Genomic DNA, 25,514 nt, shown 5'->3' on the forward strand with positions numbered 1-25,514 from the left:
ATCTGGTGAGAGCCCCACGATTCACCCCATCCTGGATTCCCCTGGGTGTCTAATTTAAAAAAAAATGTGTATAGGTTTGCTGGGTTTCCCTAGGTGTCAGCTGTGCTCGGGTCAAGAATCCACAGCTAGGCACACTGAAAAAAAAAGGGGTCAGTTTTCACTGGAAAAATTTGATGTGTACACGTTGCTTTTTGGGCCGTTTCCTGTTGCAGGCGCTAGGCCTAGCGACACAAGTGAGGTACAATTTTCATCAGAAGACTTTGGGGAACACAAAAAAGTAGAACAAGTGTGTTTACCAATTCAAGATGCTTCTTTTTGTCACTTAAACTGTTGAAGTCTGCAGTTTCTGGATCTGTTCACACACATTAGCGCCAAGACGCCACGGCAATTGAGCGCTTTATAAACATTTATCCTATCCTATCCTATCCTAATTCACATTCTATACACTTCTGCCAGTGCTGTAGCAGGGTGGTAGGGGGAAGGGTGGGTGAGCGCAAGGATATTTTTGGGTGTGACGGAGAGCGCAAGTTTTTTTTTTTATTCTCCCTGGTCGTTGTCGCAAGATCCTCCTCCCCCGTTGTCATCTGTCGCCAGCACTCTTCTCCCCCACCTCCCCTCACGCTTCTACCTGGACTGGGTGGCAAACAAAGGGATCGCCCCTGGAGGCAAAAGCTCTAGCTACACCACAGATTTATGCCTTCCAAATGTAAGATAGTGTGTAAAAAAGAGGTCATTTTGAAAAATTACATCTAATTCACATGCTAGTATGAGTACCCAAAAATTCGGAGAAGTGCAGATAACCACTTCTTCTAAACTCCAAATGTTGTCCCCATTTCAGAAATACATAGGTTTCCTTGATAACCTATTTTTCAGTCTTTTTTTAAATTTTTTATTGAAATTAACAACAAACAACAAGACATAAAATACAAGGCAAAAGTACAGTGATAGTGATTCTGGGTCCAGGTGGGAGCAGCTCCGAACATTACAAAACGTACAGTATAGTGAAAAGCAATAGCGGGGAGGAGGGGGGCAGCGAGGAAACAATGCAATATATACAGTCAATACAGAACACTGGGAATGCCCATTAGGGGGACAAGGGGACATCAGAGGTAGAATCATGTGGGGGAGTACATATATTTCCACGATAAGCATTCCACTGTGACCAAATTCTGTTCCACTTCCTGGGTCTGCCCCGAGACAAATATACTGTTTTTCCCTAAACATGCACCAGTCCATATTCTCCTTCCACGCCAGTACAGTGGGCGGTCTGTGGGAGCCCCATAGCTGTGCAATATCCCTCTTAGCAATCATGTTGCCGAGGGTCACCCAGCAAATCTGAGAAGCATTATAATCGTTGGGTTTCCACACATTCAAGAGACAGCTCCGGGCCTCGGGTAGAAGCGGAAACCCCGTGACATTTTCCATAATCGCATGCACTCGGGACCAGAAACCAGCCACTTCGGGACATTCCCACAAAATGTGAAGGAAGGTGCCAATCACCCCGCAGCCACGCTTACACAGCCCATCCAAAGAATAACCCATTCGAACCAGACTCGGACCGGTGACATACACACGATGAAGGATCTTAAGTTGGACAAACCGAAGGCGGGCGGGTATGGCAACCTCTTTAGGCGAGGACAAAGCAGACTGCCAGTCCTCGTCGTCCAGTTCCAATCCGTCGGCAATCCATAAAGCCCTGAGGTGCGCAAGCAAGTCAATTCTGGTGTTGATCAGTTTTTTATAAATCAGTGAAATTGTACTATCAGGGACTTGGCCGTCCAGGATACGGTCTTCGAGAGGCGAGGATTCGGGAATAGCAGTTCCCACAGCAAAAACTGACAGCAGGACATGACGTACCTGAGCATATCTAAAAAATTCCCTGTCTCCAAGCTCATATTCCGTCTTGAGCACCTCAAACGTCTTCACATTTCCTTTAGTCCAGAGGTCACCCACCTTACTTAGACCAATCATGTCCCATTTATCAAAACCTTTTGTCCGCCATAGATTGCCCAGACCTTCGGAAGCATACAATGGGGTCGCACGTGTCAACCTATCACCCAATCCCAAGGCGGCATTCGCATCGTGCCACACTCTTACGGCAATTTTCGTGGGCCCGGTCAACGTCCTATGAGGCCCCTTGGAATATAGCGCTCTATTAAAATTCCCACCGGGCAAGAGGTGCTTGTCCATGGCAAAGGCCGGGGTAGGACCAGGAGCGTAAGTTGCGTGGTTAACAGCACTTAATTGAGAAGCCCAATAGTAGCGCTTGATATCTGGGAGGGCAATGCCTCCATCGTACCACGGAAGCGTGAGCTTAGACAGAGCAATTCGCGCACGCCCGTCCCAGATCAGCCGCCTCTGCAGGAGCTCCACTTCACGAAAATAACCGGACGGAACGGGGTAAAAGAAATTTTGGAGTGCATACAAAAATCTGGGCAGCGACATCATTTTGAAAAGAGCCGCGCGACCCAGTGGCGACAAAGGCAACTGCCGCCATCGTGCAGCGTCAAGCTTGAGCCGGTGAAGAGGGGGTGCTCACTACGACCCCTCAATAAAGCTATTATATAAAGCTGCCCTATCGAAATATCATGCTAAATGTAAAACAGCCAGAGCTGAATATACCAAATCAACTATTGAGAATGCTCAAAACCGTCCCAAAGCACTTTTTAAAATTGTGCAAGAACTCTCTGGCTCTACCTGTCAACCGAAAGCCCCTTGTCTGGATTCCTCACAGTGCAATGTTCTCGCAGAATTCTTTATTAACAAAATAGATCAAATCTATGCAGACTTCAAAGACCCAATTTCTTCTCCGATAGTACATGAATCTCCCAAAATGATTTCTAACTGTGACGATGCTAGACCGGATCCTTCTTTAGGTGGCACCCCTCAGCATCTAGCCAACTGGGATTTGCTCAACTTGTCATCATTACGTGGAATCATCAAAACTATCAAATCCGGCTCCCCCCTGGACCCCTTTCCCCCACAAATCCTTCTGACACTCGACACCCCTTCCCTTACGCTCATTCTGGAACTCCTTAACTCCTCCCTAAGTGAAGCCAAAGTCCCCAAGGCATGGAAACATGCCATGGTATCACCCCTATTGAAGAAAGCTACTGCGGATCCAGATGACCCCTCTAACTTTCGCCCAATCTCGCTCCTACCCCTATTTTCTAAAATCTTGGAAAAACATATTGTTACCCAACTTACTTACTTTATAGAAACAAATAACCTCCTTCACACATCCCAGTCGGGATTTAGGGCAGGCTTCTCAACCGAATCAACCCTTCTAGGGGTCTCCGAGACAATACGCCGGCAAGTTGACAATGGGGAAACCGTGGCACTCATCTTACTCGACCTCAGTGCCGCGTTTGACACGGTTTCCCACACCATCCTCCTTAACACCTTGCAAACTTGTGGCATAACTGGATCTGCCCTTGCATGGCTCAAAAGTTTCCTTACTGATAGAACCTTTCAAGTCTTCTCTTCCACATCTTCCTCAAAACCCCATGACTCACTATTTGGGGTTCCCCAAGGCTCGATTCTCAGCACCATTTTATTTAATTTGTATATCAGTCCCCTTGCTACTTTAGCGGAAAAATCTGGGTTGACGATCTACTCATATGCTGACGACACCCAGCTCATCTATTCACTCTCCGCTAATGCACATTCCAACCCATCTTCCCTCTGCTCCGGCCTTAACAACATTGCCAAATGGATGCATGATGACAAACTAAAACTCAATGGAGGAAAGACCAAACTGCTTCTGTTTGGTAAACACACTACCTTATGGGGCCCCTAACATTGGCCACCTCCGATGGGACCTACACCCTCTCCCTCCAAAACCGCTCGCAATCTTGGCATCATTTTTGATGACCAAATGTCTATGAAACAACAAGCGGTCAGAGTTGCAGCCACTTGTTTTACCATCCTCAAGTGGCTCAGGAAAATCATGTGGATGCTCCCCCAGAACACACAAAAAACCGTAGTCCAAGCCCTAATTACATCTAGACTGGATTACAGCAACATCTTGTATCTGGGAGCCTTCAAAGAAGTCACAAGGAAACTTCAAACAGTACAAAACAAAGCGGTCAGGCTGCTCTGCAAACTACCCAAAAAATCTTCCACTTCTTCTGGTCTACGGAGTCTTCACTGGCTTCGCATCGAAAGCCGCACAAAATTTAAAGCTTTGTGTTTCATGCACAGAATTAAGGCAGGCAAAGCACCATCCTACCTGAGCACCCTTGTTCGTCAATATTGCCCCCCAAGAACCCTACGTTCCTCAAGCCAACATAAGTTTCAGGTACCCAGAATTAACCGAGCAAGACTGGGTGGACGTTCCTTCTCATACCTGGCCCCTTCTCTTTGGAATTCTCTCCCAATTCAGTTCCGCACGGACAAATGCTACCTCCAATTCCGTAGGAACCTAAAAACATGGTTGTTCAACCAATAATCCTCCCATATTCCTCTGTCCCTCTACTGTATTTTCGCTCAAAATGTCCTTAGCGCCGGGAAACCTCCGGGTAGCTGCGCGCTCTACAAAAATAAATATAATAATAATAATAATAGCAAATTACGTTCATAGCGAACTGCGGGATCTAAGGAAACATAAATCCCCAAGTATTTAAAGCCAGTATCAGCAATTTGAATCGGAAATCTACGAGGCAGTGGAGGAAGCTCACCGGACAAAACATAGACGCACGATTTAGTCCAATTAATGATGAGACCTGAGTTCTTCCCGAAGGAGGTCAGAACATCAAAAAGCACATTAAGGGATTTCTGGGGGGAAGTAAGATATAAGAGGATGTCATCTGCATATAGCGAGATTCGGTCCTCGAAGTCGGGAGTCCACCTAATGCCTTTCATTGAAGGCTCCCAACGGAGCCACTCGCCAACGGCTCCAAAGCAAGGGCAAAAAGCAACGGGGACAGCGGGCAACCCTGCCGGGTGCCACGCCCAAGCGGAAAGACACCGGAGACCTTACCGTTAACAACCACCTGGGCGAGGGGCTTTTCATAAAGAAGCTTCACCCAAGCGATGAATGTCGGACCAAACCCAAATTTAGAGATAGCCGCCCAGAGATAGGGCCATTCTATAGTGTCAAAAGCCATAGTGGCGTCCAAGGAGGCCAAAATGGCCGGTTCAGTAAGAGTCCCAGCTCTCGCGAGAACTCTGTGAAGTCTCCGGAGATTAAGGGCGGTATTCCGGTGTGGAATGAAGCCGGACTGGTCCGGATGGATCAAGTCACTAATCACCGTAATCAACCGATTATCTAGCAATTTTGCAAGTATCTTGGGTTCGGCATTCAGTAGTGAAATGGGCCGATACGAGGCGCAGCGATCACGCGGCTTACCCTCTTTGTGGATTACAACGATGGTAGCCAGTCGCTGATCAACTGGGAGGGAACCAGAATCAAAAGCCTCAAGGAACATATTCCTTAAGTAGGGCGCCATTTTGTCGGTTCGGAGCTTATATAGTTCGATGGGCAAACCATTAGGACCCATTGCCTTGCCAGAACGAAGGGAACGTATGGCAACTGCGACTTCATCTATAGTAAAAGACGCCTCCAGCAGGGCTCTATCGTCATCAGAAAGGCGAGGCAATGTTATGTCTCGCAACAACAAGTGGGAATCCTCCTCGTCCCTATCACTGACCGAGGCGTATACGGTTCGGAAATGATCAACAAAGCACTCAACAATACCAGCCGGGTCAGTAACACACTCACCATCCGGCCTTTCAATCACAGGGACGACACGATTCACTCTCTCTTTCTTGTCCAACCACGCATTCAGTTTACCAGCCTTGTCGCCCAAGTCATAGATCCTGCCCTGTTGCTCTCTATTCATCGCTTTAGCTGCATCGGTAACAAGGGCCCTATAATCAGCTTGTTTCAAACTGAGGGAATGCAATTTAGAACGAGTAACATCAACTTCAAGATCACTCTCAAGCACAGTTATTTCAGTTTTGATGCGCACAAGCTCCTCACATTTTGCCTTCTTAGAAGCAGCAATCAAAGATAAAGAATGCCCACGAATGACAGTCTTGAAGGCCTCCCACAGTGAAACAGTAGGAGAAACAGACCCCTCATTTTCATCGAAGTAATGGTCAATGGATTTCAGCAGTGCAGAGCGGGTTTTAGGATTGCGAAGATACCAGGGATTTATAGGAGCCACTCTACCCGAGCCACCCACCCCGGCCTAGACACAAAGCCACAGGGGGGAGTGATCAAAAATGCCCCATGGAAGCTGACAAATCTCTTTGATGGAGGGTAATTGCGCTGCTGGCATTAAAAAAGAATCCAACCTGGAGAGACTACCATGGGCCCCCGAATGAAAGGTATATTGTAGCTGCGTATGGTGCATCAACCTCCAACTATCTATAAGGCCAAAAGTGTCCAGCAGGTCAGCAAGCCACAATTGAGACCTAGCCAAATCGCTAGGAGGGTGGCGATCCAAAGTGCCAGAGACCACGGACTTAAAGTCTCCGCCCAGGATCAAGAGACCCTCAGGAAGACCCAATAAGAGCCGCCCAAGGTCAGCAAAAGTCGAAGTCTGCAGGCCCGAAGGGACATACAGTGCAAGTATGGAAAGCGTCTTACCCTCTCACCTACCGGTGAGCGCAGCATAGCGCCCCCTGTCGTCAAGTATTACATCATCAATTTCAAAGGGGAGAGAGGACCGAATGAGAATACCCACTCCTCTGGAGCCAGAAGTGAATCCAGAGTGAGCGACCATTCGGTATCCACGTCTATTCATAGCCTGGCAAGCGTTACCAATTAAATGTGTTTCTTGCAAGAGAACACTATCGGGGGAATGACGTCTAATGAACTGCAGCACAACCCCTCGATTTATCCTGTCTCCCAAACCATTGACATTCCAGGACAGCAGTATCAACTCACTACCCCCCATCCCCGTGAAGGAAACAGAGCACACCCCTCACCGGACCCAAAGACTGAAATGGACGAAAAACAATACAATGCCTTGTGAACAAAAAAATAAACATACGAACACCCCCCCCCACCTCCCCCAACTTGAACCCGTTACAATGCCCCCCACCCTGCACCCCTGCGTACGACTCAAAAGCCACCCCAACTTGCAGTGTGCCTGTCGCCCAATCATGAAACTAATCTACACAAAGAACCCAGGAGGAGGAAGAGTCCCCCTACACCCCCGCCACCCTCGGACCGCTCCGGAATTAAACAAAAGAACAATGATCCAAACTCAGCTGGCAAACAGGCAGAAAGTTCAGACGTCGGGAAACATAATGTCACTCTTGCTCCGGCGAGCCACCGTCAGCACCACTGGGGTGCTCAGTTCGATCACCTCTTTTCGGCAGGGAATCAAGCCAGTCACTGACATTGTCCGGACGGTCGAAGAAAAACGTTTGTTCCTCATATTCGATCCGCAGTCTGGCTGGAAACAACATGGCGTACTTAAGGTCCAAATCGCGCAGCCTCCGCTTCACACCCTGAAACCCCATTCTCTGCCGCTGAACCAGTGGAGTAAAGTCGGGATAGAAGTTCACAGTGGTGTTTTCAAATTTCACAGGGCCGCTCTCCCGAGAAGCCCGAAGGATGGCGTCCCTATCCCGAAAGTGGAAGAGTTTGGCAATGATGGGTCTCGGAGGGGCACCTGGTTTCAGCTTCCCACCAGGAAATCGATAGGCCCGTTCAACAGCGAAGAATTTACTGAGGCCGTCGGGGGCAAGGTGATTCAGAACCAAGTCTTCCACCAAGAGATCGGTGGCGGCTTCCTCGGGATTTTCCGGAACACCTATAATGCGCACATTATTACGCCGGGCCCTATTTTCAAACTCCTCAAGCCGACGGGCCACCAAGTCCTGTGAAGAACGCAAGTTGCCAATTTCAGTCTGTGCTTCCGTGACATCAGTAGTTAGGCTGGAGGTCTTCAGATCTAACGCCTTGACCCTTTCATTGGTTTTCGCCAGGTCCGCTCTAATCAGCGTGACATCGACAGCCACCGTATCGATCTTGGAGGCGAGGGCCTCATACTGTTGTCCCATGGAGGCCTTCATACTGGTGATGGCGCTCATGACGTCTTGAAGCGATACCTCCGTGGGCGCAGCAAGATCCATCGTGGAGTCTTCAGGAGTACGGCCAGTGCCACTGGGGGATCCCTTAGGCTGGGTGTAGTGATCCATCACATTAGTTTGAGTTTGCCCCCCACGGAGAGGCGTTTTCGTCTTGCGCTTCTCAGTGTCCGGTCTGGTGGCCATATTGGAGACAGTGCCCCGGAGGGGCCCTCGAGACCTGGTGAAAATGGCCGACCACAATGAGGCCAAAAGTACACGAAATGGAGCAAAAGTAAAGAAAGTGCCAATAGGGCTGGAGGCCAGACACTCACGGAAGAAGGCACTCAGAAGTTGAGCGAAATCAAGCCGGATCCGGAGTAGATCAAAGAGGAATGCCAGTCAATCAGCGCCCGGAGGAGGAAAGTGAAACTGAAAGTTGAAAGTGAGGCCGCCTGGGGAAGATCCCTCTGGCCGTTGTTGTTCAACTACTCCTCGGCCTGAAGATCAGCAGAGCCCCCGTCCCCGTCCCGGGGCAGGCCGTAAAAGTACGAGTTGATCTAAAAATGTCCCCCGACATCCGATTTCAATTTTGAAAGGAATATTGAGGTCAGCCAAAGATCGCCTTCAATAGCCCATCTTCAGAATCAGGATATATGCAGGATATGTGCGAAGGGCGGCGCGGGTCTCGGGAGCTCTGTGCTCACGCGACCATCGTGGATGCCCGCGAAGCTCCTCCCTTCCTATTTTTCAGTCTTAATATTATACCAAATGAAGTGCTGTATACCCGGTACACAATGAAATACCATTAGAAGGTGCAGCTCACTTATTGGCTCTGTGTATCTCGGGTACTTGGTGAACCTACATGTCCTATATATCCCGCAGCCAGAAGTGTCAAGTGGACATAACAGTATGTTGCTTTAAAAAATCTGCCATACTTGGAAGAAGTTACAGGTGAAAACATAGGCACTAATGGCTGTTTTTTACAACTCAATTTCAATATTTTTTTTATTTCAACTGTTACTTTCTACAGGAAAACCTTGAAGGATCTACACAAATGACCTATTTCTGAATATAGAATTTTGTCTGAGTTTCGGAAATGTGTAGCTTTCCAAGATCCCTTATTATTTTCACATCCATTTCTACCACTAACTGGAAGGATGTTGAAAGCACAAAAGATAGAAAACATAAGATATGTCCTAGTCAAATACCAAAACTGTGTAGAAAATGTTGGTTCTCTGACAAATGTCTGCCTGTTCCTGAAAGCTGGGAAGATAGTGATTTTAGCACCGCAAACCTTTCATTGATACCATTTGCAGGGAAAAAATCAGATGCTTTTTCTGCAGTACTTTCTTCCCATTTTTCCCCGAAAACAATGTTTAGCTTTTTTTTGGCTAATTTATCGGCCCCCTCCAAGACAATCTACAGACCCTGGGTACTTTTACAATCCCCAGGATTAGGAAGAAATGGACACAAATTTGGCTTTGGGGCCTTATGTGGACAAAAAGTTATGGGAGCCTAAGCGCTAACTATGCTAAATAGCCAAAAAAAGGCTGAGCACTGGGGCAAGGGGAAAGACTACCAGCGAAAGGGGTTAAGGAAGTCAGTAAACATTGCTTTGTCTTCCTTTTGTTTCCTCCAGCTTTGTGTGATTGGATTAAAGGTGCAAGTTTTAGAACCATGTTTGGTTTGATGTAATTATTTTATACATTGCACTCCATTTTTAGGCCCATGAACAATCCTGTAAACCAGACAGAGTCCTGACAGAGTGAGTGTGAGAGGTAATGAGATATGAAAGAGGGTAATGAGATGTGAGCAAAAGTGCAATGCGCTGACTTTCTATACTTACTGCCATATTGGATACACTGCCAATGAAAGACACTATATGGTCTGCATTACTTCATCTTTAAACTAAATATGTGCTCTATAACAATTACATGTTTTCTAAGCACTAGAAATCAATTTTTGTCTGTTTTTGGAGTTAGCCAGCTGAATAAATGCTGATAAGCATTCATTTCAAAAGGGAGTAAACACTGAGAAAAAACTGTGAAAAACACAAAAAATAAACACTGAAAACAGGACAGTCTAAACGTAGCATCTCGTTAACTTTCTGTCTGCATTGTCCTATAATCTGACCTTTTAATCTGTACATACAAGATACAGCAACAAAACTAATTACAACATAGGTTTTTCTGATAAGAAAGAACTTACCATCTTTACCTCATATTCAGGATCAACCTCTTTCTCAGGTCTAGCTGCTTTAGGAGGAGGTTTAAGATGAAAAGGAGGATCATCTTTCTGGAACTGAAACAAAGCAGACATTAAGTGAACAGGGAGCCCTAGTCCCACAGAACTCTCTGGGAATAGAAAATATTTCAGCATTAATATGCAACAATCTTAGGTTTATTTTTATTACGTTAAGTGAATTCATTTTCAACTGAGGGTCGTTTGGGAGGGTGTGAAGAGAAGTTAGGAAACTCAACTTTCTGGCCTCTGACGTTGAGAGTTTGTTCTGCTCCATTTGGGGCAATCATGGATCTGACATTCACAACTGACTACTGTCTTTTACTTCCCCTCACATCTTTTCCTTTTTATCAGCATTTCAATTACAGTAGCAGCTGTTGCGACAAATAAGTCCTTCATTTACGCCTGTAGGTCACACCCCAATAGTCATGGCGGTTTTGGGCGCTAGGTTGAACTTTAGTAATTCACTTTACCTAAATCTAACAAAGGGGGAATCTAAGGGCTTAGAGATCATTCATAACAACCGAGAGGATTGCTTACATGCACACAAAGTTAGCTCTAAAACCCATTTGAGTGTTTTGCCATTATCTTGAAATATTCTTACCTAGTAGCAGTGACTGAAAACCCCTACGAGTGTACATGCACTGTAAAAATCACAATATTAATATCAGTGTAGGAATTCTGGAAAACTATTTTGCTCTGGCTGGTCTTCAGCATTACGGAGAATGCAACCAACTACTTATCTTTAGACAAAATTTGTCAGGGACACAGACCTACGAACATTATTCCTGAACAGCAAGTCTCTATTCTAGACACTCAGAGGTAAATTACGCACAATGTCTGATTGTGAAAGGCAAGTTCCAATGGCGTTGAGAATCATAAATCTACAAGAGGTTTTAATTTCTCTTCTGAATGCCAACAGACTATTGACAAGCGTCAACTTATTAAGCAAGAAATTCCATAGTACTGCTGTCTGATATGTAAAAGGTCTGCCTGTAGTAGGAGTGATGTAATCTCTTCTAAAAATACCCATCACTACTACTTCTCATGCTGCTGCATCATGGATTGTTTGGAGAGTTTTCAGATTACCCTTGCTTGCAGCACCAACCCCTCACCAGATTTAACAATAAGAGTCCTCTGTTGAAAAATACAATCCCACTCTCAAATTATTTTTGTATTAAAACCATTCCATATTTGTCAGAAAATGTACAAAAGGAACTTGAATGCCCGAAGGATCAGCATTCCTAACCAAAGCAAACCTCCACTGTCTATATATAGGTTCACAACTGGTGGAGGGCTGGGCGAATAAAAGTTTCTAGTTGCAGTTCTAATTTACACATGCTATAAATATAATACAGAGCCACTGAAATTGGCCACCTATCTCTTTATTTGTGAAATTTTATTAAGACTGACAAGGATTTCATACTTGTTAAAATGTGTAAAAATTAAAATATTATAATCAGTGGGACTTCCCACGGGACACTTTCAGGAAAAATGTCTCTGAAATGTGTTCGCCACAATAATATATCTACATATGCTCAGTAGCCACCTCTGTGTTCAGATTAGGGGTTGGCGTCAAATTCCGTTCCGCTCGTGGAAATTGCGATATTTTGACATTTTCGCGTTCCGCAGAGAGCGCGAAAATGCCAAAAGTTCCGCGATCCGGAGCATAGCAGAGATTTTTTCCATGCTCGCGCTTTGAAAATACGCTCTCGCGCGCGTGATCGCCTTACCGGGATCCCCGCGTTCGCGAGTTGTCTGATCCGTTTGCGTGCTCCACGAGATGTTGGTAAACGGTCGTGCTGTCTCGCGACCGCGATCACGTCATTCGTCTCGCCATCAGACATCGCGAGAGTATGAGATATCGAACACATCATTCTCCCCCGCGAGCGAGAGCGTGAGGACGCGAACACGTCAATATCCAACGAGACAGAGCGTGAGAACGCGAACACGTCATTTTGGACGCGCCAATGACATCCGGCGGAAGTCTGGTGAAGCTCGAGAACTCGAACACGTACAATATTCAATCTGGAGAAGAATATTATCTCTAGCAGCATAAAACATTCTGTAAATGATGATTTGGATGAATAAAACTCCCCAGATTGACATTTGACTGTCTTTTTATGCAAGGAGTCCTTTTTTAAAATGGGGGGAGAGGGAGGAAGTGCCACAGAATCTCCAACTTCCTGTTCCTGTCCAGCAGGCTCCCCTCAGTGCTTTGTCCATCTCCTGTTCATTCTGCCTTTGGGTTTTGTGCTGGAAGGATCACTCTTTGTGTCTGCTGCATCATTATCATTGGATTTGAGGACTTTTGAGTTTGATATTTTACAAGTAAGTTGGTGTTGCGTCTGTTTGATTGGGGCATTGCAGTTGTTGCAATTACAATTTAAATTTGGTACTTATCATTCCTTTTTTTAAATTGTTGTGGGTAGTAGTAGTCAGTAGGCCCAGAGCTAGTCATGGGTGGGTGTATGATGAAGCAACTGCACCTTTGGTGTGTGTTGAATGTATTTCAAGCATCATTTAGGGCATGGATGGCATTGGATTGAGTTGGGAAATGTGATTTTGGGGGGTATTTCTGTTGTTGCGTGTCTTAAGAAATGCCTTTGTTGTGTGTGTCAGGTGTGTTGGTGTGCATGCAGTGCACCCTGCAGGACCTTTTTTTATGGCCTGTGTATTTTAGTTTTTGCATTTTATTGCATCAAAAAGGCAAAGCAGTGTGCTTTAGCATGCATCCTTTGCCTGGCTTTTATATGCCTTTTGTCAGTTCATTGTGTTTCCCAGGCCTCCTGCTTGTTGCTTGTTATTTGTGAGTGCCCATGTGGCTGGTGGCCTTTTGTGGTGGGAGTTATTAGTCTGCTGCTTTTGCCATATAGCCCTGCATGCTATTCCTTTGTAGCCTAGGCTTCTTGTTGTGGGTAGGCCTGGCCATGAGGCTGGCGGCCTATTTGAAGGCTGGCAGTGTGCTTTTTGCAATAGGCCTGCATTGTCTGTCTTATGTTTATTGTAGTTGGGTGGACCTGGCCATGTGGCTGGTGGCCATTGTGAAGCCTAGACCTGCACACTTGTGTGGCTTGGTCTGCCAACAGGCCTGCTTTCAACCAGTAGAATCAGAGCAGGTAGCCACAGGTACATTAAACAAGTGTTTCTGTGTGTTCTGTTGAATTTGAACATAATTTAGGGCATGGATGGCATTGGATTGAGTTGGGAAATGTGTTTTGGGGGGTATTTCTGCTTTTGGGTTTCTTAAAGAAATGCCTTTGTTGTGTGTGTCTGGTGTTAATGCCAAACAGGGTCCACCCCACTTCCATTACATTTGTATTTTGGTTGTTCTTATTCTCTTTCCTATCCTTCCTGAGAGTGTAGTGTGTGTACACAGTAATATACCATAGCTCTTGTTGACAAAGTCTCAGAAATGGCTAGACTATATCTTTTATTTCTTTGTTTGTTTGTACTAGTACAGTAGTAATTGAACCACAACAACAAATGAAACATTTCACTGATGTTCTTCTTCTGGCTAATTTGCTTTTAGGTGCACAAAAAGATAGAGGAGGAGGTGTCATCATCATCACCCGTTGTACTGCCAGACAGAAGTCCTGCTGCGCACCACATCATGTCCACGTGTGACCACAGACATCTCTGCAACTTGTGCACCTGAGTCCTGCCTGACATCTGAAGACGGTGGCTCCAAAGAAAGGTACCCTGTCCTCCAGTACTAAGAAAGTTGCCGGTGAGAAGAAGGAACAGAAAAAGGAAGTGCCACTAACCACAACTGGTGTGCCCGCTAATGTGTTTTTTGGGACCAAAAATATTACGCCTGCAGCAGAAACTCAGCAGATAAGTGTGCAGCAGCAGCCGCAAGAACAGCAGCAGCTGCAAAAAAAGCAGCAGCCGCAAGAACAGCCCCCAATAGTAGTTGTTGCTCCTGAAGTAGGGGCATTTCAGGAAATCGTGCTTCCTGCAGACAAAGTGGAGCAAACCACTGTTTTCAGAAGATCTATTGTCTTCCAGACCACCATCATCATCTTCTTCAAGCCCCGCTTCTGATGACGGTGATGCCACTTGGAAGCCACCAGCTCAGTCTGAGAGTGATGCACGCCACAAGACAAGGCAAGAGAAAAGGAAGGTTCCGGAAAGACTTAAGAGTTATGGAGGTAGATGTACAAGAAGGGGATGATGATGACGAGCCAGTCATCACGAACATCACTCCCGCCCCAAACGGGATGGAGACAAACAATATTACCCTATCCAAAAAGGCTGCTGAGCGAGATGTAGCACGTATACCATCAACACAGGTTACACCACCACGACCTCCAGCTTCCATATTTGCAATGGCCGGGCAGGGACCTACATCCAGCTCAACCACCATCTAAGTAGGTAGTGGTAGAAGTCACAGTGTAGCTGCGCAGGGTCACATTCCAAGCACACCCTCCAGTTCATCTGGTATTGAAAGAGGCACATCCAGCAGCACAAGAACGTTCTCCTCCCCAGTTTGGGACTTCTTTTCGGTTAGCAGTAAGGAGGAGAACGTTGCTATATGCTCAATTTGTCGACATAATGTTTGGCGGGGTAAGCTTGGAACAAACTAATGTACCGGAGGCCAAACAAGTCATCTCAAAATACACTACACTATCGTGTGGGAGGCTCACCTACTTCGCTTAGAACAAAGAAAAACTCAACCCATTGATGTTGTGCATGAAGCATCAGGGGACAATATTGTCATGGTGGAAGGTGAACAAGAGGGAGGCATTTCTAGCCCTGTCCCCAGTAGTGTAGTGTTACCGTCCACATCCTCCTCAGCAACATCTCAGTGGCACCGCAGTAAGAGCCATAATCAGAGTCATGCTGAGACACCAAGACGTCCGAGTACTGCAATGAAACAAAGTGCGTCGTTGAGCCTAAGAGGCTTAGGTTGGAGGGTCAGTACCAACGCAATCACCCAACTGCACGGTTGTACAATGCAAAGCTGGCTAAAATGTTAGCGCTGGACCTTCTCCCTTTTTCATTTGTGGAAGGGGTGGGTTTCCTTGAATTTGTGTCAGCCATCTGCCCTAAATGGAAGGTTCCCAGTCGGTCCTATTTCGCAAGAATTGCTGTTCCGGCACTACATCATGATGTGCTGGAATTGGTTGGACAAGCTTTGCAGCAGAGTACTGTTTACTATATCCACCTGACAACAGACATGTGGACCAGTTGCCAAGCCACTGATTACACGTGCATCACTGCACACTGGCTCTCTTTTGTGGGGGTTAGAGATAAGCTATCTGAAGTAGGTGCTGGTGTTGACACAGCTGAGATTTTTAAAGCTACTCGGAAACATGCAACTGTAGCCATGTTCGCCATGGAGAAATCTCATATTGCTGTAAACATTTTGGAAGAGTTTCACAGCAAGGTTTTTGAATGGCTGCGCCCAAGAGGGCTTAATATTGGTTTTGTTTCCACAGATAATGGCAGTAATGAACTTAAGGCCATGGAGCTTGGTTCCTATTTCAGGGTTCCGTGTTTGGCGCACTGCATTAAAAATATAGTTCAAGGAGGGGCGTGGCTAGCAGCCGAGAGCAATGGCTGCTTCTTAAGCGAGCTCTCCCCCATCCACGGCATATATACCGTGTCACAGCCGGCAGAACACGAGTAATAGTAGCCAAATTGCGTAAGAGACTGTCCGACACCCCCAGCTTGGCCGCGGAGTGAGAATTGGGGAGACTACACCCCCTGAGGCGGTACAGTATCGTATTCGTGGTGCCGGGGGCTGCGGAGGAAAGATGGCGACGTCAGCCCGCAGGGGCGGACCAACGAAGTAGCGGGCTCGCTGCGGTGCCTCCTGCTCAGCGGCTAAGCTTGAGGCCGGTGAGGAGCGGGGGCGATAGGCGGCGTAACACCCTGGGCAGGAGCGGCCCTCCCCTTTGTTCCGCCGAGTGGGCGGAGGCCCCTTGTCTCGGACGAAGCACTACTCGAGGCCCCGGCTTGAGGGCCTACCTGTAGATTGGGCAGACACCGGAGTGACGGCCGCGCGGCGGGGGCGCAGTTGCAGGATCTCGGCTCCCGCTGCTGCCGCCGAGTGAGAGGCGGAAGCCTCACAAGGCCCGCACACAAGCCGGTCCACTGCTCCTGTCATCCAAGGACATGGTGAGTCGCCAGAAATAGGCGGCGCTGCGGCCAGGGCTTCTGGGCATGGCGATGATACTCCTGGCACAAGGCATGGAATCAGGAAGGTTCTAATAATATGGCCTAAAGATCAGCTTCCTATTGGCTTGGCTTTGCTCATCATTTCCTGGAACTTGGATGTTGGGTGCCTGATTGTGCCAGCGCTTTGTAATCCTCTGGACATTGGGACAGGCTCCATGGTCCTCGAGGGGGGCCTGCTTTATTCCTCTACTCCCCCTCCTTGACTCTACATGGCTGAAAGGTTGCAGGGCATGCTGCTTTGCCCCAGCGCCTGGCATAGGCAGATTTGATCGGCTTGGTGGCCCTTAAATGGGGGACAAACCCTGTGGACCCGGCTGTGGGCTGATGCTTGGGCCAAATTAAATGTGTGAATCACTGGATTGTGTGGGTAAAAAGATTTTTGGGGACGCTGGTTCCCATGGCTCAGCATTGAATGCTCCCATATTATTGCCCCTACGGCCTGCGGAGCTCTATACAGACCCACCAGCACTTTCCCCAGCGGAGTGACAAGGCGAGAACCATGAAGATTTCCTGATCAGGTGCGTGGTGGAGGGGAGCAGGCACTAGCAACTTCGCTCATCCTTCCAGTGAGTTTTCCCCCGATGGCCCTAAGAATGGCGACGGGTGGCAGGGATCCCAGGAATAGTGCTCAGAGACAATTGTCAAAATTTGCGTGGACCAAGGGAGGCGATAAAAGCGACTCGCCGAGATCGGATAAGGGTGGATCGGAGGAGATACCACCATCTGAACCGGAACCGACGCTACGCGATGTTCTGGCGGCCATAGGTGGAATGCGCACCTCAATGGACTCAGTCACGGTGGAGGTGTCCTTGCTCAGAGCGGACTTCAAACAAATGAACGAGAAAGTAAAGGAGCTTAAAATAGCGACGACAGCCCTACGGGATGACACCTCGGAGCTTCAACATCAAATGACGGATATGGAGAAAAGACAGGTCAGAATGGCGCAGCAGCTGGATGATTTTGAAGGGAGAGCCCGCCGTAATGACATCCGAATCCTGGGTGTTCCGGAAAAATGGAGGGGCCGGCGGCGGATCTCTATGTGGAGGACCTAATTACAAAACACCTGAAACCTAAGGCGCTCTCCAGTTATTTTCCCATAGAGCGGGCACATAGGGTGCCAGGCGGAAGACCCAAACCTGGAGCTCCGCTGCGGCCACTGATCGCCAGGGTTTTTAACTTTCGGGACAGGGACAGTATCTTGCAATCCTCCAGATCAGGCCCCCCAATAAAAATCGACAACTAGGCGGTGTCATTCTTCCCTGACTTTACGGCCAGAGTCCAGGCGCAGAGGAGGAGTTTCCAAGCAGTTAAGCAGGAACTGCGCAGTAGAGACATTAAGTACGCAATGGTCTTCCCAGCGAAGTTGAGAGTGGAATGGGACGGTAAACCATGGTTCTTTGAAACGCCGGACGCAGCTTGGGATTGGATGGAGAGCTGGACCACTGTCGGAGGCCGGATGGGTGATCGTCGAGGCAGAACGGGACGAAGGAACAGTGACAGCCCTGACATGACAGCGGCGGAGGCCGCAGCGAAGCCCAGTGGTCTAGATGAACAAGAATGATGCGGCTTCCTGGTCGTCTGAAGGTCATACCAGCTCGGCCATACGCAAGTAGAGAGGGGGGGTTTGGTAGAACTTGTCCATACACGAACTTACGGAGATACTATGTTTTACAGTGTTATTGGGTTATAATGTGTTTTACTTACCAACTGATCAGACATGTTATGATGATCTCAGATTTCTGGCTGTGATTTCCTGTTGACATTACAGACTGCCAGTGGATGGGGGCTCGGCTCCCCTCCGCGTTTCTAGCATGGTTGGGAGGGGTAGAGGCACTCTGCCATATTGGGGGGTGGGTAGTTTTACATCCAGAGGCAGGGGAGCAGGGAGGTGGGTGGACGGGGGAGGGGGAGGGAGTTACTAGGGGTGGGCAGGTAGGTTATTCCGTTTGTTCCTATGGAAACGAAGAGATTCTGCGTATTGTGGGGCGGGAATGTGGGGGGTTCTTGAGTTTTGTACAAAGTTTCAGTTTTGGGCTACGACTAGTTGCTATGATCGACAGGATGTGTACTGGTGAGAATGGTTTACAAAATTGTCCTAACGATGATGGAAGAACCGGATTTGATGTGCACTGATGCTTATACGAACGTCCCCTCCCTGACCCCAGTGTCTCCTATGACTATTATTACTTGGAATGTACACGGGCTGGGGGATAAAATTAAACGGAGATTGGTACTGCAGTATATACCCCGCACGGCACCAGCTGTGGCACTGCTTCAAGAAACGCATTTAGTGGGCTCGACATGTAAGGCCCTGGACCGATGGGGATACAAAATGGTAGCGCATTCTGAGTTCTCAACTGGATCCAGAGGGGTTGGCATCCTTGTACGGAAAAGATTCCCCTTAATTGTACAACGGGTATGGGGGATGCACATGGACGATTTGTCAGTGGGAGGGAAAGCGATTCAATATTGTCTCAGTGTACATTCCCCCTGCCCTCCACTCAGTGACCGTTCCTGCCCTTAACGCATTTTTATTGAATTTGCCGGAGGGTGAACTTATTGTGGGGCGAGGCTTCAATGCAGTAGTGAATGGAGCAATGGACCGCCACCCATGCAGAACGGTAGGGACGGGTATCTCCCGAATGACTGGGTTTTTAGATGCACTGGGCCTTATAGACGGATGGAGATACAAACACCCCGGGGAGCGTGGATATACTTTCCAGTCGGGAGTACACAATAGTCTCTCCCGTATTGATTATTTTTTTGTCTCCGCAGACAGCCTCCCTCACTTGACTGAGACAGAGATACGACCCAAGGGCATTTCAGATCACTTGCCGGTCTTTTTGGCCTATACCTCACACATCAAAGTTCGGAAACAAATTTTTCCAATTTCCCCTGGCTATTTACAGATCCCTAAAATCAAAAAGGATATTATTGCAGTCACAAAGCACTACTTCCAAGATAATTTAGACTCAGTACAGTCCCCAGGTGTTCTATGGGAGGCCTACAAGACCGTGCTGAGAGGGCAGGCTAGTGCCTCGATAGCGGGTCACAGGCGGGCAGTGAGGGGCGACCTAGAGGCGATTGAGGCTGAATTGACCGTGCTTCAGACGCAACATGAGGCTGACCCCACTGCAGAGACAGCCCACAATTTACGCCTCAAACAATGCGAGCTCACTGAACACCAAAGGGAACAAGTCAAGGTGCGGCTTCAAACCACTAGGCATACTATTTACGAACTGGGAGATAAGACAGGCACGCTTCTAGCCTGGCCGGATAAGAAAGAAAGGGCACAAAGGACGATTGAACAACTACGTACCCCGACAGAAGCAATAGTTACGACCCCCAACAGGCATTATTGACACCCTAGCTGACTGTTACGAAAAAGTCTATACATATAACTCGTAAATGACAACGGAGGAGGCTCAGATCTACATTAAAGACATAAAAATGCCATCCTTATCAGACGAGGAAGCCTTACTCCTAGAATCTGACTTTACAAAAGACGAGGTTCTGGCTGCAGATCACACTCTGCAATCGGGTAAGGCTATGGGACCCAACGGGATCCCTATTGAACTCTACAAACGCGTCTCTGATCTAGCAGTCCCATATCTTCACGCAATATTTCTGGACAGTCTAAGTAAGGGGGAACTGCCACAAGATCAGCGAATAGCTACCATAATTGCAATACCTAAACCTGGCAAACCCCCAGACGAGTGTACATCATATCGTCCAATATCCTTACTTAACGCAGAAGCCAAGATCCTGGCCAAAATGATTGCCAACTGACTAACTCCACATCTTGAAACACTGATAAACCCGGATCAATCTGGGTTCATGCCCAACAGAAGCACTGCTCTTAATTGACAGCGTGTACATGCAGTGATGGCGCAAATACCGAGTCTCCCAGAGCCTGCAGTTATCCTGTCCTTGGATGCTCGAATGACATTTGATATGGTGGAATGGCCCTATTTATTTGTGGCCCTCCGACATCTCGGCTTTGGACCCAAGTTCTGTGCGTGGGTGGAGCTACTCTATACTAAACTATTAGTGCATGTGGTGGCCAACGGCCATATTTCCAGGAACTTTCCGCTGGGCCGCGGCATGCGCCAGGGATGCCCGCTGTCACCCTTGTTCTTTGTGTTAGTTTTAGAACCATTGAAGGCTTGGATCCGATGGGATCCCATAATTAAGAGCCTAAGCTGGTCAGCGACATGGGAAGACCGCATATTGCTGTATGCGGATGATATCCTTCTATATTTGACCCTACCCAGGAGATCAATTATAGTGCTCCTTAACATTTGCGAAATTTTTGGGTGGGTTTCTGGATACAATATCAACTGGTCCAAGTCTGTCTTGTTTGTCCTCAGGGGCCCTCCGCCGCGGCTTCTGGCGGATTGCCCATTGAAAATTACAGAAGAGCCATTTAAGTATTCAGGGATTTGGGTAACGCCTAGTCAAAATGCCTTCTTCCGCCATAATCTGGAACCCCCTCTTGATCGCTTTCGTGCTGATGTCAAACATTGGCACACCCTGCCCCTGACCCTTCTGGGTAGAGCGGCTTTGTATAAAATGATGACACTGCCCCGACTGCTCTATGTGCTCAAAAATACCCCATTTCTTGTCCCCCCAAAATATTTTAAGTCAGTTGATGCACTGGTCTCGGGCCTCCTATGGGGCAGTAAACCGGCACGTATATCTCGACATAAATTGGTTAAGAGCTGGTATGATGGTGGGGTTGCTCTCCCAGATATTCAGTTATATTATTGGGCGGCTAAACTGAAGATTATAAATCAATGGCTGCACGTCCCTCAGGCGGAACCAGCGTTTAAGGCAGATAGATACGATCTCGGCGAGGCTGGTGTGCTCGCTGCACTCTATGATAAAAGGGGCGCCTCAGCCCTGAGCGGCCCAACGGCGCACACCGTTAAATTATGGTATGTGGCTCAGGCCCGTCTTAAATGTACAGACACAGTTACTCAAATGACGCTGCTTTGGTCGTCCCATCGGCTAGGCAAACTATGCAATAGTAAAGGCTTTGGAGCATGGGATTTGATCGGGATCTCAACGGTGGGAGACCTCTGGAAACGAGGTGCCATTTTGACATTTGAGCAGCTTAGGACACAATACGACAGCACCTACGGAGCGTTTTAGATACCTGCAAATACACCACGCCTTGGGGTCACTTATCCAGCCTGGTGCTGACACACCCGAACCCACTCCACTTGAGGACAGGCTTCTAACAGAACACATGCCCAAAAAAGCGACCTCATTCGTATATCGTAAGATAATTAATAACCTACCCGACCCAACCTTGAAACTAAAAGACTCATGGACCAACGAGGTAGGAGAGTTAGATGAGTCAGATTGGCAGACTGCGCTTTCATCCCCGAGAAGTAGCTATACCCTCCAGACTTAGGCTCGTACAACTGAAAATATTACACTGTGTGTTCTACACTAGGGTCACTTTACACACGATTGGGAGAGACCCAAACAAATACTGTTTACGAGGGTGTGGGGAGGAAGGGACATTCTTTCACACCATCTGGGATTGCCCCCTAGTGGCCACGTATTGGGCCAAAGTCATTAGGACTATGTCGCAAGTGGTGAAGGAATCGGTAATCCCGGAATCCAGATGTTGTTTATTGAACATCTGGGAACCAAATGATCTAACTCACTCCACACAGGACTGGATGACATTAGGTATAATGTATGCTAAAAGGAACATAGTTAAATTCTGGGGATCCCCAATGGTGCCTGCGGTCAAGGATTGGTGCAGCGATCTAGACTTTGCAATGATGGCGGAGAGGAATGTGTACCTGAACCGGAAATGTCAGCGAAAATGGGTCAGGCTATGGGTGCACGGAATGAATACAGGGGTTATTTGTGCGAACCGCCGGTGTTAGGTAGCGAGGATGACTCTGGGTGAGGGTGGAGTGGGCATGTGGACCTTAAGCACTGTACTGGGTACTTTCATTGCCATAATTATACATATACCGGTCATATGTATTTTCAAATTGCAAATTGCATTTGACATTCTCTACATATGCACTATATGACTAATGTATGCCCTATGTTTCATCAATAAAATAATAAAAATTGTTTAAAAATATATATATATATATATATAGTTCAAGACTTTCTGAAAAAAGAAGCTATAGTCAGTAAGTACTGACCACCTGCCGAAGAATAGGACCTCATTTCAGCCATTCTTTTAAAGCTCAGACGCAGCTGAGGATCATTCAACGTGATTATAGCATGCCAGTCAAAGCACTCATCCAGGAGGTGGCAACACATTGGAACTCAACTTATTACATGCTTGACCGTCTGTTTGAGCAGTACAGGCCACTCAATGAATATGTCATGCGAAGAGGGGATGCTACTGTGAAAGGCATGACCCTTCAGATGGACCAATTGTGCCTAGTTAAATGCCTGACTTAGATGCTGTAGGAGAGTAGGGTCTGCTTCGTATGGTCACCCCCACTTTTTGCTGTGATTCTCTGGTTTTTCGACTTTAATGTGGCTGTGGGCCTGCTAATCAGACCCACATCCCAGCTGTTCTCTCTCTAAATTTATATCATGCACTTTAGGTGCATACCAGATTGGTTACTGGGTCACTCTTGTGAGCCCCTGTATAGTGACCATAGGTACCCAGGGCATAGGTGTACCCTAGGCCTACCAGGGGCTGCAGCATGTATTGTGCCACCCCTGGTTTGCCTCCCAAACTGACACCACAGGTCTGTTCACACAGCCTGGGTAAGGTGGTGTAATCTCCCCTTACTTAGATATAGTATACCTATATCTACCTTTACATATAGACACAAATACACCTATAAGCCACAGAGTGCTTGGTTTTATGTGCGAGGGTGCCCTAGCATGAGCTGAGCCCCTCTGCAGCTTTTGGAACCATCTCCATATAGCTGTTCTATGATATAGCCATACCATATACTATTAAGTGCATTATAATCCTCGCGGTTAATGCTGTTATGTTATGTTATGTTAAATTAACTTGTTGAGCGCGCTAACACCATTAGGTTTCTTGGCGCTGTTCGGAGAGAGCAAAAAGAGACAAAACTAACATAACAGAAGAACAGAAGTTAATAATAAGCCTCAGTGAAAAGATGAGTTTTAAGGGAGGATCTGAAGCTAGAATAAAGAGAGGCTGACCTCAGCGGGAGAGGTAAGGAATTCCAAAAGGACGGGGCTAGGAAGGAGAACCTAAGACCACCGTGTTTCTTCCGCTTGAATCTGGGGATGGATAGAAGAGCCATGTGGGAGGACCGGAGGGTGCGGGAGGGAACGTAATGATGTAGCAGGGAAGAAATGAAAGCGGGGCCCTGACCAGAAAGAGATTTAAAGATGATACAGCCCAGCTTAAATTTACAGCGGGCTGAGACCGGGAGCCAGTGAAGGTCCTTAAGAAGTGGTTGGACATGTTGGTCTCTCGGCTGATGATAAATCAGACGGGCAGCCTGATTTTGAATCAGCTGTAGTCTCCTAAGTTGATAAGCAGGAATGCCTACATATAATGCGTTCGCGTAGTCAAGCCTAGACATGACTAACGCGAGTAAAGCCAAGATAAGAGCATCGGCGGTAAGTAGGCGCGAGATCTTACGTATCTTCCTGAGCTGAAAATGGTTAGAGGAGACTACAGCGCTAATCTGGGGTGTCATCGATAGATCGTTACTGATGACAACACCCAGACTTTTTGCTGAGTTGACCGGACAAGGCGGAGAGCCCAGGCTGGCCGGCCAAAAGGAAGAATGCCAGGGATTGGAGGGTCCCCCGACAAGCACCAACTCGGTCTTGTCGGGGTTAAGTTTCAGATGGTTTACACCCATCCAATCACTGATGAAACAGAGGGCATTTTGGAAGGTAGAGATAGATTCGGGTCCAGAGTCAATAGTAAAAACCAATTGAATGTCGTCCGCATAATTGAATGCAGAGACATTAAAACAGCGGAGGGAACGGATTAGTGGGGCCAAATACAAATTAAAAAGAAGAGGGGATAGGGAGGAGCCCTGAGGGACACCGCAGGTCAGCTCGACTTGAGAGGCAGAAAACTGAGACAATCTGACAGCCTGGTGGCGGTGGGTCAGAAAGGAGCGCACCCAGTCCAGGGCAATGCCCCGGATGCCGGCCTCTCTGACACGGTCGACCAAAATGTCATGGTCGACCGTGTCAAAGGCGGCCGACAGATCCAGAAGGACCAGGGCCTGACAGGTGTTGGTGTCAGCGCCCCTGCGGAGTTCGTCCATCACAGAAAGGATGACTGCTTCTGTGGAATGTGCTGGTCTAAATCCAGCCTGCTGGGGGTCCAAAACACAGGAGTCCTCCACAAAAGAAGTAAGGGTCTGGGTGACGTGAGACTCCAGGACCTTGCTAAGAAAGGGGAGGAGGGAAATTGGGCGGTAGTTGCTCATGTTGGACTGGTCGGCCGTGGGTTTTTTCAAGATAGCAACCACTTCTGCCCGTTTGAAAGAACCTGGGACCACCCCCGTAGTCAAAGAGCTGTTTAAAAGAGCTAGAGGGGGGTCCGGGCACGAAGTGAAGGCTTCTCGTAAGGCTGACGGGGGGCAACAGTCGCTGGGGGATCCGGAGGAGACTTTGAACAGAAGGGAACGAAATTTATCTCTGGAAATGAGTGGGAGCTGGGTGAGGGTGTTGGTGCAATGGGAAGGGGGGGGAATGGGGAGGATGGAAACAGGAGATGCGTGGACAATGCTGGTTTTAATTTTAATGATTTTGTCCACGAAAAATTGATTCAAAGAATCACACAATAACTGGGAAGGAAGAGGGGCAATGGTGACTCTCGCCGGGTTCGATAATTCCTCAACAATCGAAAAGATGTCTTTGGACTTATTAATAGAGTTCAAGATCTTATTGGAGAAATAACAAGATTTAGCCCTGGCTATTGCAGACTTGTATTCTCTCAGCTGGGCGGAAAAGGCCGCCTTAGACTGTGAGGAATAATCTCGACGCCAGCGCCTTTCGGCCTGGCGGAGGGTCAGTTTCAATGCCTTAAGTTCCTCGGTGAACCACCTATGGGCGTCGTGATT

General features: G+C 47.7%; 1 protein-coding gene across 4 annotated transcripts in view; it reads right to left on the reverse strand.

Annotated features, from left to right (window-relative positions):
• Positions 1-25,514, reverse strand: part of SMARCA1 (SNF2 related chromatin remodeling ATPase 1) — a 2,556,005-nt gene that overhangs the window by 2,055,625 nt on the left and 474,866 nt on the right. For 3 of the 4 annotated variants that reach the window (XM_078688758.1, XM_078688761.1, XM_078688756.1), the window contains one exon: positions 10,237-10,329. In XM_078688758.1, the coding sequence (XP_078544884.1) occupies positions 10,237-10,329 (93 nt within the window). The remainder of the gene's footprint in view (positions 1-10,236; positions 10,330-25,514) is intronic. The other variant, XM_078688757.1, reaches the window with a different exon arrangement.

Source organism: Lissotriton helveticus, chromosome 4_1 (assembly GCF_964261635.1).
Source record: "Lissotriton helveticus chromosome 4_1, aLisHel1.1, whole genome shotgun sequence".
Taxonomy (NCBI): Eukaryota; Metazoa; Chordata; class Amphibia; order Caudata; family Salamandridae; genus Lissotriton; species Lissotriton helveticus.